General features: G+C 37.0%; 2 protein-coding genes across 2 annotated transcripts; one reads left to right on the plus strand and one right to left on the minus strand.

Annotated features, from left to right (window-relative positions):
* The first annotated feature begins 4,078 nt into the window (after positions 1–4,078).
* On the plus strand, positions 4,079–8,261 carry LOC589724 (putative nuclease HARBI1). Its single transcript, XM_011672826.2, has 4 exons — positions 4,079–4,648; positions 6,177–6,440; positions 6,783–6,919; positions 7,424–8,261. The coding sequence occupies exons 1-4, from the start codon at positions 4,298–4,300 to the stop codon at positions 7,698–7,700; spliced, it is 1,029 nt and encodes a 342-aa protein (XP_011671128.2). The 5' UTR covers positions 4,079–4,297; the 3' UTR covers positions 7,701–8,261.
* Positions 8,262–8,285: 24 nt separating this feature from the next.
* On the minus strand, positions 8,286–12,670 carry LOC105438530. The gene is made up of 5 exons (XM_030976990.1): positions 12,429–12,670; positions 11,066–11,179; positions 10,545–10,695; positions 9,756–9,871; positions 8,286–9,414 (listed from the first exon to the last, which is right to left on the minus strand). The coding sequence occupies exons 1-5, from the start codon at positions 12,444–12,446 to the stop codon at positions 9,076–9,078; spliced, it is 738 nt and encodes a 245-aa protein (XP_030832850.1). The 5' UTR covers positions 12,447–12,670; the 3' UTR covers positions 8,286–9,075.
* Positions 12,671–13,729: the final 1,059 nt, after the last annotated feature.

Consider the following 13,729-nt stretch of genomic DNA (forward strand, 5'->3'; position numbering starts at 1 on the left):
CAAATTGAGCAGAGGCATGTGATAAGAGGATAATATCAGAAATGATGACAAGGTATTCAATTTTTTTGATACTGGATTTCATTTACCTCTCCATCAATCGATGTAGCGAAAATAATGTCCTATTTAAAACTTGGACACGCACCCATTATTGATTACACCTCTATTTCCCCTCTCAAAATAAACCCAATAGGAAGCTATGACGTATGATGTGTTCTTAAATCTCATTTTATACGTCTCTCTCTCTCAAACAACACAAACACACACACACACACACATACAAATGCTTTTGTTCACAAAAGTCTTTTTTTGTTATATGAAAGCTGTCTTAGGTTCTTGGAAACTCTTAATTCGAGAGTTTCAAGGAGAAAGATGGAATTGTTAATAAAAATTGACCTCTCGTGTATTTACTTGCTTTCTACTGCCTATAATTATATTGAGAGCCTTCAAAATGTAACCGCGCAAATTTTGAGCGACCGACTACGTAATGACTCCACTTATGTGTAAAACTACATTATGCACCTATTGCCGTGTACATCAAAGGTTATTTTGACCCCACAAAACTTGTGGTAACGTAATGAGCCCACGACACGCCCATAAAACCTCAGTTACAATCCGTGAGTGGTCACTAATGACCAAGGCTGTAGTAGGTGTGTCTTTAAGAAAAATTAATGCAATATTTGTTTTTTTCACAACGCATTTATTTACCATCCTTTTATTCGCTTTTCTCTCTCTCACCTTCTTGTTCTCTTTATCGCTATCTCAGTGTCTCTTTCTCCTTCTACCTCTCCTCCCTCCTCTCTCTCTCTCTCTCTCACCTTCTTGTTCTCTTTATCGCTATCTCAATATCTCTTTCTCCTTCTACCTCTCCTCCCTCCTCTCTCTCTCTCTCTCTCTCTCTCTCTCACCTTTTTGTTCTCTTTATCGCTATCTCAATATCTCTTTCTCCTTCTACCTCTCCTCCCTCCTCTCTCTCTCTCTCTCTCTCACCTTCTTGTTCTCTTTATCGCTATCTCAATATCTCTTTCTCCTTCTACCTCTCCTCCCTCCTCTCTCTCTCTCTCACCTTCTTGTTCTCTTTATCGCTATCTCAATATCTCTTTCTCCTTCTACCTCTCCTCCCTCCTCTCTCTCTCTCTCACCTTCTTGTTCTCTTTATCGCTATCTCAATATCTCTTTCTCCTTCTACCTCTCCTCCCTCCTCTCTCTCTCTCTCACCTTCTTGTTCTCTTTATCGCTATCTCAATATCTCTTTCTCCTTCTACCTCTCCTTCCTCATCTCTCTCTCTCTCTCTCTACCTATATACATATACCGTTTACAACTGAATTATTCATACCCTTACAATTTTTTTTAAATTTGCTTAGTATGTGGGGGAAAAAGGATTTTCCTTTTTTTTTTCTTCATGAGAATGTAACAAATTAATGCTTGCATCGACAACTTTTCAAAAAAGGCCCTATTTCTGAATCTACGAAAAACGAAAAAAACAAACATCAAATTTACAACGGGTATGAATAATTTAGTTGTGAACTGAATCTGGCGTAATGTCCCCCTCTGTGCGGATGTATGTCGTTCTCTCCCTTCCTGTTTTTCTGGCAACACATCCTTCAGGCCGGACTAGTCTCCGGAAGTCCTTTGCTCTTCCTTCGCCATCCTTCAAGAGCAATCTCATTGAATAAATCACCACTGCTGCTCCTACTTGTACTTGTTGCTGGTTAGATGACTGCATTAGCTGTCCATAGTCAAACAGGTTGAGCGTTCGAGTATGGAGGAAAGCCGACGGTGTATAATTACTCTTAATATATATACGTTATTTCTGCACTAAGAATTCAGAAATTTGTGACCTGTAATAAAATTTCATACACGGGAACCCATTTATGAAATAAATCTATTCCGTTATCAATAACTAAAAAACTTAAAGTTTGTGAAATTTTCTGTAGAGAGCGAATCAACTTGGAGCGAATACAGAGTTGCCGAGTTGTGTTTAATCGATCGCGACTTCAAAAAATGCATGACTTTTAATTTTTAATCGGATTTTGCTAAAACTTGCACTGACATGTTCTTCTCATTCTTCTGCTTCTATTTTAACCTAATATCAGGATAAACTTCCCCTTTAAAGTAAATAAAAGGGGAATCACATACAGTAAAAAAAAAATACGGGTATGCGAGAGATGACAACCACAAAAATATATATGCTTTTTATCTTACTGAAGTTCTGAAAGAGTGCTACGCATATAGGCTCATTCACAATGACGTGGAAAACATAAACAAACTACAAACAACAATTAAACAAAACAAAAACTGCCGCAAGTTTTTTTTTTGCCGTGTAAATGAAATGCAACTGCTTGCACCAAAGATCCAACGCGACTTTCTAGAGCTAAACCATCATTTAAAAAAGAAGAACCAAATAACACGGCCGCGGTTTACCACTGCATGTCTGGACGAGGTTTGGTAGAGGACATTTTGCAATCAAAGTCTTGCGGAAGCCATAATACCGTATCGGTATATCTCATTCCTATTACACACGATCATTGAGTCGTGCACCATGTTCATTTAACTGGTCATCTGACACATCGTGTTCATTCGGCTTTTAAACCTGGATTAGACCCGATTATGACTTGGCTCCATTTGGGTTTTTATGTAATCCTATTCGCTGTCCATACGGTCTCTTCTTGCCGCGTTACTTTCCAACCTGTCCATACGGTGTGTAATATCTGAGCATTCGTATAGTTTTAAACGCGGCATTAGGACATACAAATTGAGAACAGTGAAGTATTATCGCAAAAAGTGATTTTCGAAGCAGATTTTAACTTAGTAAAGATATAAAATACCGTATGAACAGACTCATGGACACATCCTAACTTTCGATCTTGAGATTGCGAACATTTATGAATAGCGTTTGCTGATTTAGCCTGACTTATCTACCCATCAAGTCAATCTTCTTTTTTTTGGATAGGAATATACATTTCTAATCATGCAGCATACATCTATACGAACATTCTCTATTCTATGAAAACACATGTACATCAACATTAAGGAAAAGCTTGGAAGTACGATATCGATGTGTCATGAGATAGCCTAATGTAATACATACCTTATTTTCCTACACAGAAATATTTTTCAAAGTTCATAATTTACGGTGCAAATGATTACAAAAAGTGGAGGCTGAGAAAAATGGTAATGGTGTAATGCTGAATTTTGAAATTTGTCTGTGGTAAAATAATTTTATAAGCAGAATAAATATTAATATGCATTACAGCGGGTAGATAGTCTACTTATTATCCTTTAACCACAATGACATTTTATTGAGCATGCCTTCTAATTCAAGTTAGAATGTCGATTACATTAAACTAGCCAGAGAATGGTGTGATTATAAATGACTACGAACAAAAATTCTCGTAGCTCTGGTTTTAGTTTCATTAAAACAAACACATGCAACCCCCAACGTAGCTTAGAATTAGACATTGAAAATGTGCACATTTTGACTGAAAAAAAGTATTAATTTATCCATTTCGCATAATGACTATTGCATTCCTCAAACGAGCGGCTTCAATGCTAAACGGGATTCATAAATCCGCTATACTTTCTTACAGAACGTAAATTTATGACACCTTTAGGCTCTGTTCTGCCCTAGTATGACGTCATCGTGCTTCATCATTTACAAGAGGTAAGTGAATATTCCGTTGTCATGGGGATATTCAAGCTTGGAATTGTCTACAAGTGAATTAGCGAGCTTTCGCGCCCGGGGCTCCCAGTCACATCATGTATGTATGCGTTGAATACTGTCATCTGATAACGATTGTATATTAATATTATGCTCGGGATGAATGATGAGTGATTGTGACGTCATAGTACGGTCGAGATGGTTTTGATGGGTAGTACGATTAGTCTGTTGCCGAGCTAGAAATGCACGTTTTCAGTTCGTGTTTCTTGTCTCGAGTACGTACGTTGTGATTCATCACGGTCCATCGTTTCTTTTCATCACTATGTATTAATTTGTTAAAATAAGGCTCGTGTTGGCCTAATTATATAGTATTTATATCATTTTCACTCTTCTTTATCACAATGAAGTCGTACGAACTGGGCCCCGTTGCATAAAACTTTTAACGTAGCGTTAAGCCCCTAATTTAGCGGTAAGTCCAGAAACAGCGTTAAATTTAAAGTTAGCGTTAACTTTCCATTGCATAAAGAGTTAACGTAGTTTTTTAGCGGTAAGCTCTTCAGAAACAGCGGTAACTTTACTACAGCTATGAAGGTAGCGTTAACTACCATCAATCAATTACGGTAAGCTTTCATTCCAAGATGGCAGCCATACTACATGCTATACAGCACGCCGCTGCTCTAAGAAGAGAGAGGGTATTTCGGGACCGGAGGCATCCCTTAGACCTATACGACGACGAACAAATGTTCAAGTTGTATAGGTTTAGCAGGCAGGGATGCCTCCACCTCATTAACAGACTATCCAGAAGGATCCAACATAGAACCCAGAGAAACCACGCGTTACCCCCAAGCTTGCAAGTTTTCGTCGCTCTTCGTTTTTTCGCCACCGGCTCTGTGATGGACTGCACTAGCTGCATCCATGGCATACACATCTCTACTACATCTAGAACGGTGCGGAGAGTTGCTTTAGCCCTCGGCGAGCTCCGGGACGAGGTATTTATTCATTTTGTTAATGTTTTTATGGCATGAATATGATCCATTCTTAGACTTTAAATCCTGAATTAATTATGTGAATGTGATCATTTCACTTTTCATGGTTGAATTGGCAAGAAAATCACACATTTTTACCAATATTCATTCCTTAGAATATATACCCAGTACAGTGTTCATGAGGCAAAACCCCATTTCGGTAGATATATGCCTTAATTCGAGATCTTTTATCCATAAATGAACTTTTTAAATAAGTTCTTTCAAGTCTCGATTTACAAAAAAAAATAGCCCTGTCGTTGCTATGGGGTCCGTCTACCGTCTGCAGCTAGCCCAGCACCCGCGGAGCGATAGCCGACTGGCGTATCGGCTGCGATGGCACCGCAATTTCCCCCATTAACTCTTGGAAGAATCATAATTTTCTCATCCTTATACCAAAAAATATTTAGATGACTAATCTAGATCAATTAAATGGCTTACGGATATATATCAGGGTTACTGAAATCAAATTCACGTAACAGAGATTTTATGCAATTGTTGTTAAAGTCACTGTAGTCTCCACCCAAATGCAACGAAACTTTTTTTTGCGACCAGTCCCACATGTGGAAATTCATGTAAGGCACGAAGATTCTGTACTTACCCGAAGGTTTTGAGTGACCGAGTCACAAACTTCGAGTTGGTTTAACACTATAGCATAATAATTTGTCAACACGGTACTGCAAAAGTACTCTCAAAAGTTTTGAAATATACACGAACGGTTTTTTGTAAAATTGTTCACCTCTGCTGATCGCAGGTAGATCTAGAGGCTTAGCTCTCTTTACATCTTCCGATCCTGCGCCCTGCATCGAATTAAACGTGTAGCGAGAATTATCTAAAGTTAGACACTCAAAATTTTGTTGTGAAAATGAAAGACGGCTGTAGCTATGGTGTTGTCAATTTGTTTTCTTGATCGTGCATATTTTTTTTCATATGATCGTGTCTATACCAGTTGTTTCGAGACGTTTACCAAATGATGAATATAAACACTTTCATACTCCTTACTACCTAAGAAATCCATCTTTTTAAGAACAAATCCAGACGTTTTTTTTTTAATTGATAAAGCAAAATTAAAGAAATGAAACGGCTGATTTGTAATAAAAAATGGGCCATATGATAAAGGATACATAATTAAAAAGTTATTTTGGATTAAAACACGTGATATGGCATCATAGTGGGAGTTTTTTTCTAATTTCATCAAATCAGTGCTGTTTATATAATGTCTTATTCATGAACTATATCAATAATTGAACATGAAACACTTGACTAGCTCCCCCTGAAAAAATTCCCTTATCATAACAATTCGTTATAGTGAATTGACTATGATGAGAAATAGTACTATACAATAAAACATCCATGGTATATCAAATTAGATGAAAAATCATTCACTTTTTTTGTTGTTGAATATTAACGCTATTTACAGTCTATGAATTTGAACATTGCCAAAAGTGTGACATATATGACAACAATTTAACACATATTTACTCTTTACCAACAGGTGATCAAGTTCCCGGAAACCATGGAAGAAGTCAGAACGGCACAGGTCGATTTTTTTAACCTCGCTGGAATGCCCAACGTTGTCGGGGCCGTCGACGGGACTCACGTTGAACTGCATGGGGCTCCCCTCGACGACGAGTACATCTATACGAATCGGAAGGGCAAGCACTCCATAAACGTCCAGCTTATTTGCAATGCGAGGTACAAGATAACCAACGTGTGTGCAAGATGGCCTGGGAGCACTCACGACAGCCGAGTATTGAGGGTATGTGACGGTTTTATCAGCATCTCTGATCACTATTATCATCACTGCCAATATCATGATTACCATCCTACTCATCATTAAAATCATTATCACCATCATCATTATCATCATCAATCATCCATTTAGTCTATATTAATAATTTTAATTTCTTAATTTAAACAAATAAATGTCACATTGATATTAAAGAAATATATTAAAGTACTATGTAATGTCTGACATCTTTCTCAATTTGTTTGCCATGGACTGAGAGAAGCCCAAACTGTATTTGTTTTGTTTTGTTTTGTTAATCACATTTTGCAAAGATAACAATAATGATACATTTCTTCATAATTCAATACACAGAACAGTCGCATTGGAGAGCGTTTCGCAGACGGAGAGCTACCTGGCATCTTGGTTGGAGATTCCGGCTACCCCCTCCAGCCTTGGCTAATCACCCCACTACGGGACCCACAAGGCAATGCTGAAAGAAATTACAACAGGCAAGTACTCAATCCATCACGTTCACTCAAATCTTTAAAGTGTTACTTACAAATAATCAGAGAGCCCTTCAATGATTAAAAGTGATGGAATGTATCAGTTTAATAACATAATACCAACTATATTTGTACAAAGTACATCTCAAAATTTGAACATAGATCATAATACCATACACTTTATATACATTTATAAATTATGTTCATTTGAATATAAATAATGTATAACTTAAAAAAGATAAATAAATATTTAGATCTTATAATAGTATATAATTATATTGGTACAAAATGAATACAATTGTAGTTTGAGTCTTTGTTAATGATGTAATAAAGGAAGAAAAGGTCTTGGCAAGATAATAGCATATATTATATCGATATTTACAAATGCTTTTTCTTAAAGGGTAAGTTGGGTTAATAAAGATCCTGAGAGATGTAGCATGTACCAAAAATTGATTACTACAGTGTTGGATTATTTATTCATTATAATATTTCTGACTACTATGTATACAGGGCACACTGCAGAACACGTGTCACCATAGAACAATTGAATGGGCAATTGAAAAACAAATTCAGGTGCCTGATGGGACAAGGGATCCAGATGTCTGCACCAAGAGCATGCGACATCATAATTGCCTGTGCCGTGCTCTTTAACATCGCCAAAGACCTTAAAGAACCGGAACAAGCCATCGAAGTGGAACCGGATGAAGTGCCACACCACCCCGCAGATCAGAACCAACTGACTGGCATTGCTCTTCGAGCAGAACTCATCAATAATTACTTTTCATAAATGTCATAACTTGTTTGCAAGCACTATACAGTATATTTCAATGTGAATGTATAGATTTAATGCTGTATTTTATAACAACAAAATACAGTGATCATAGTTTTCTGACCTCCTAACTAATTTTAGTTGGTTAAGAAACAAGGTTCTGTCAGGTTAAAGATTGACTTGTACCTAACTGGTCTATGGAATTTGCAAAATAGTGCAATTTACCATCTTCCCTTAAAGGTGGAGTATACATTTAAAGGCTGAAAATATAAACATGTGTAAATCTGAGAGTAATCAAATGATAAAACCATCTAAAAGTTCCTCTTAAAAATATCGGAACTTGGAATTGTCTTTGTGGAAGTGTTTCTACTTAGGTTCTAATATTTCAGATACTTGTACTGCACAGTGGTATGTTTTGTGCCAAGTAAAGACCGATTCATTTTCAGTTTGGTTATTGCAAGAGGTGGAATTACGATGTGCACATATTCAAATGAACTCTTCACATGTATTGTTAACTTTGAAAAAGAATTGAATCATGCACTCAACGGAATCTGACAATAAAGTCTTAAAAATTACCAATATTCTTTGTTTCTTTGTTTCTTTGTTTCATTTGGATTCTAGGTCACTATCAACTTTAAACAGACAGGAATAATCTGACATAATTGAGATTCATGCCGCACATGACAAAATTAGATTTTGTCTGCAAAATGTACAAATTACCTTCTGGTCAAAATCTAAAATACATTGTTTGCTGAGTGGTCCTCTGTCACATCAGCTTATCTGCTATATGGTAGAAGAGGAAATTCCTGAAAATAGCGTTTGAATTCAGCAGGGAAATTTGTGTATGCACTTATAAACAATCAAAGAAACCTTGTACGAATTCTCTTCTCAATATGCAACCAATGTAAATGCTCCAATAAAGGAGTTGCCCTATCCTGCTTCCTTGCTTTCAAAACAATCATGGCGGTATGATGTTGGATGCTCTGCAACCTCTCAATATTTGTTTTATTCACATTAATAAATCTAGGGAGTTTAAGTAACCTAACCTACTAAGCACAAGCGATCGAATAGCATGGCTACAAGTTTCTTTGGGGAGTATTTTTCTTACCCTACATATATTACACAGATGAAAGTTGAGCGATTTACAAAGTGAAATTGGGAAGACATTGATCATGAGGCATCAAAAAAGGCACCAATAATGTTTGGAAGAAGAGAAAGAGATGGAGATGGTTTAGGAGAGAGAGAATGGAAAGGGGGAGGTGAAATTGTACATAGTTTGAAGAATACCAAAAGCGTCTTACCAAATATTGAGCAGGAGAATCTTGATATGTTTGAAGTCAATGGAATCAAATCAAATAACGGTAAATTTTCTAAAAATGAAAAAAAAAATAAATCATTTTGCACAATCATGATTTGATGAAAAGTATTCTGACATCACTGTCAGCATACTTTTCATCAAATCATGATTATTTTTCAACAAATCATGATTTTTTTTCATCACTTCAAGCTTCTCCTGCTCAACTTGCAGGAGACGCTCTTGGTACTCTTCGTACGACACCCCGTTAGACTTTTTCACTGTTTTTTTTCCACCAAATTTTGTCTTCATCTTCCCCCTTCTGGGCTCCCTCTCCTCAACCATCTCTACCTCATCCCCCTCCACCTCCTCCTCCACCGCTCCTGCCTCCTCCCCCATGCTCTGCAGAAGCTCCACGGCCCCTGCATTTTGAGACAACTGTGAAGAAGAAATGAAAACAAAGCCAAAACTAAATTGTAAATACTATTCCTTTTTTTTTGGTCAAAAATTTGAAATGGAAATTGCATGGTTAGGTGTTTTGCTTATTCTCAAGAAATTCAGAGCAGTTGCTCTTTTTATATTAATTAACAAAAAATATGTATGACAATTATACATGGAGTAAAATTGTGAAATAAACAATATAACAAATACAGGAAATATTTGATCAAATTACCTTTTCAAAGAAAAAATAAAATTACATTGATAAATTGTAAATTCCGATACACCCTCTACATTTATGTGAGGGTTTTTATGACTCTCCTGTAATAATCAATGTTTACCGGCAGTGGTGAAGCTCCAGTCTCGCTGGACTGAGGCAAGATCCCCTCCTTGACTTGTCTTGTCATCGCACTCAGCACCATCTCATGCCTTGGATTGAAGTCGAACGCTCCTCCCCCTGGAGATTGAGAAGACAAAACAAGAAAAGAAGAAATAGATAACACATTATAGAACTTCTCAAAGATATATAAAATGTGTTTTTTTTTTTTTTTTAAGAATTAAAGGCCCACTGCACTACTTGTAGCTACTTGCGCCCTCTATATAACAAACAATGCCTAATCGGTGATCATTGGTCCCCCATGATCCTCTTTTTCTTATGTTAACTGAGAGCTGAATTGATGAGATAACCACCTGTCCAGTGACCTTGCAGGGCGATATAATCCCTCCTGTAAACTATGGCAGATAAGCTTTAAATAAGAAAAATATTGAGAATCATTCAATGACTGTCAATACATTCTTACATATGTATTTAATTTAAACCAAAACAATTACACTGACCTTTAATTAGACTACAGTAGGCATCACAGTGATGATGGCAATTTTAGTGTGATATGTATTTGACATGAAAGATTTGCAGAGTTGCATTGTTGTCAAGATAGACACCTTACCCTGAGCAATGAAAAGATTGCTTAATAAAAAGCACATATTTACTTGGCCTTTAAACAAATTCTGTTTGAGCTGTGTAATAAATTTCTATGCAAAACTCAAAGACAGATAACAACAAAATAATTGTAAAGTGGCACAGATTTTATTTCACATCGTAATTTTTATTTTTAAGCAAAAAGACTCACCCGTCTTATTGCGGCTGTCTCTATATTTTTTGGCCTTTGACCTGAGGTCGTTCCACAACAACCTCAAGTCCTTGCCCGACCGGTTGGGGCAACCTATGGCCGCCATGGTGATGGCTGCCTCCTCCCACGCCCTTTTCTTCCTCTCCTGCACCTAAATAAAAATAAAGATTGGAGGTAATATTATAGTTTCAGGAACAAGAATGCAATAGCACTCATGCAGATGCACATTTTATGTCATTAAAGTTCTAATCCTTGCAAAAATACGTTTAGACCCTACTAAATGTGAAAAAGAATCATCCCGTAATACTACAAACATTACAAATATTAAATACAATTAAAAGCATCAGTTATATTTGTTTCAGTTTCAAAATGCCCCTTCTATATTTTGCAGTGATTGGTCTCTTCACGCCCCAAATCTGAAGGGGAGGGTCTCACCTCAAAATAAAGTCATTGATTTAGGAGGGAACGTAAGTACCATTATTAGCACGTAAAATTTTATCATATCAATTCAGAAGTCTTACCCGTTCGCTGCAGTTTCCTGCCTTGCCGAATAGGATGGCACATTTTCCCTGGACAAACCTGCATAGATGCTCGATTTGGCAATCGCTGTAGTTTCCTCTCCTCTTTGTTTGTTTCTGCAAAGACCAAAGTTACATTAACCTTGAAGTGTTATTCATTCGTTCATTGTTAAGAAATCATTTTTTAATAAATTTGTTGCTCAACATGGGGGGGGGGGGGGGGGGGGGTATAGAGCACCATATTTTTTTTTTAAATTAACACCCCCCCCCCTTCCTCTTGAGCAAAATTTATTAAATATTAAAACAAAACAAAATATCGTTAGGGGGAGGGGCCGGGGGGGGGGGGGGGGGGGGGGTTCACGCAAACCCCTGAACCTCTATTTTGACAGAGGTGCAATTACATTATATACGCAACAATATAATCTAGAAGGGTAGACCAAGATCTACATGTATAGTGCCCAATGTCTGTCACAACTGACACAACACACGCACTAGCAGGCCTAGCTCATTTGTAGCTGTTGTTAAAAACTAAGCTATGGAAAGCACTCGAGTCTTGAACTAAACTAAACTAAGTAAAGCAGCATATTATTCAGCTTTTAGTTTTGGGTCTAACTCAACTTGCCCACATCACTAATTCAATTTAACAACACAGAGTCAGCTTGAATTCGGTTATCATTCTTCTTAGTCTGTCATTCAATGTCAATGACTCATCAAGTTGAAAACCCAACTTTAAACCACTTAACCAGCACCTTAGCCTAGGCTTAAGTTGGTGGCCGCACATGACGACACACCTCCAGTTTAAACACCTTTACGGCGTCTTTTGGAGGAATCCTACCAAGTAACAAGTACCTGCATCAATAGGACTAAGTCAGTGAGCTGAGACTGAGTGAGTGGTTCATTAATAAAATAATAAAATTGCAACTTGAAATCAACTGCTGAACTTAGGTCTAGAAACAGAAAAATAATCAAGGGAAATATATCGAACTGTGACTCTGCATCGTAAGGAGCATTGTTAGTCGTTTGAAATACCATGGATGATGTATTTCGATGTTTAAATTAATTAATAGCAGACCTTCGCGGACGTATACAACAAGCAATGTACGATACGCACACACACAGAGATGCCGTTGAATCGCCCCAAGAGCTCCGGGGGAGATTCGCGGGACCATCCCGTTCGGCACAGCTGCATCAACACACCACACAATTCATCACCGACACCGTAACAAAAACCGTCATTATATTCGATGAAATTTGAAGAGATTCGCACTATTTACGAATTCAACATGACTAACAACAATTCATTTTCATTTCTGAAGTACTGCAGTTTACAAAAGTGGATCGATAAATTATAAAGGCGTAAACTTACGTTAGTTGGGGACGCCATTGCACCACACTGAACTTCGGTTTCTCAGAACAGTAGCAGCTGCAGACGGTCGACAAAAAATAAACATCCCGCTCGCCGATCTGCGCATGCGCCTGCTTGTTTCGATCGATTCAATGACGTTACTATTATAGTAGCTTACTACTCTTTTTATGCAATGGAAAATGCCAATTATAGTAGCTTACCATTAATTCGCCAGCCAATTATGGTAGCTACTATAGTTTCAATTATGGTAAGAAAAAGTTTTATGCAACGGGGCCCTGCTGGTCATCATTATTGCCAACTCCCTATTATCATTGCTTTCGCATCTACAATATTCCAATTAACGAGCAGTTTTTAGTCGCATATATTTCAATAATTGTTTGACATCTTGAGGGTACATCTTTGCTGTCAAAGTATTTTTTTTATTTATTATCAACTAATAAGAAGGGCAAACAGGCAATTGCTATAAATTCTCAGATAAAAATAAGTTAAGGGTTAGAAAACGGTTATGGTAATGATTTGGATTGTAGTTGAACATTGCATTTATCGTATATGATTGGAAGGAAGGGGATTACAGTTGTCTTCATGTGCCATATATTGCTAAAGTGTTTTTATATTACTTTTCCTACTCGACTATCTGCAGTACAACTTCACCCCCAATCATATACAGTGAACAACTAAATTATTCATACCCCTTGTAGATTTGATGTTTTTTGTTGTTTTTCGTTACTCGAGAATAAAAAGGGGACTGGTGGCATTAATGGCTTTGTTAAATGCTTATAAATGTAAGCTTTGATTTGTCACATTCTCAGAAATGAATAATGGGACAAACCTTTGTTTCACATACTAACACAATTAGAAAACTTGGTAAGGGTATGAATAATTTAGTTGGTAACTGTATGTCCACGCGTAACAAACAACAAGAGGTTACAAAATTATTGGTAATGATGGCAACTTAAGCAAAATATTTGGCTTTTAATGCACATCGGCTTATAATACACCAATAACGACAATAGTTACTTTTTAAGAAAGTAACTCGAGATTATACCACTGTTGACGAGGTATATCATGCAATTAGCGATATAGCGTAGCTGAAAGGCTTGTGAGGTTATCATTTCATAATACGTCACAGCGTAAAAATTGATTAGTGAATAAAAACATAATTTACAATTTCAGTAAGTTTTTTCTTCTTTAAAACTTTTTGAAAAAATATTAAAATGACTAACTGGTGGCCTGGTCAGGTCAGGGGGCGGGGCTGATTTTTATATGGGGACTAAGACATCCAGTTGAATGAAATAAAGACA

The sequence above is a fragment of the Strongylocentrotus purpuratus genome, unplaced genomic scaffold, assembly GCF_000002235.5.
Source record: "Strongylocentrotus purpuratus isolate Spur 01 unplaced genomic scaffold, Spur_5.0 spur5_scaffold_9, whole genome shotgun sequence".
Taxonomy (NCBI): domain Eukaryota; kingdom Metazoa; phylum Echinodermata; class Echinoidea; order Camarodonta; family Strongylocentrotidae; genus Strongylocentrotus; species Strongylocentrotus purpuratus.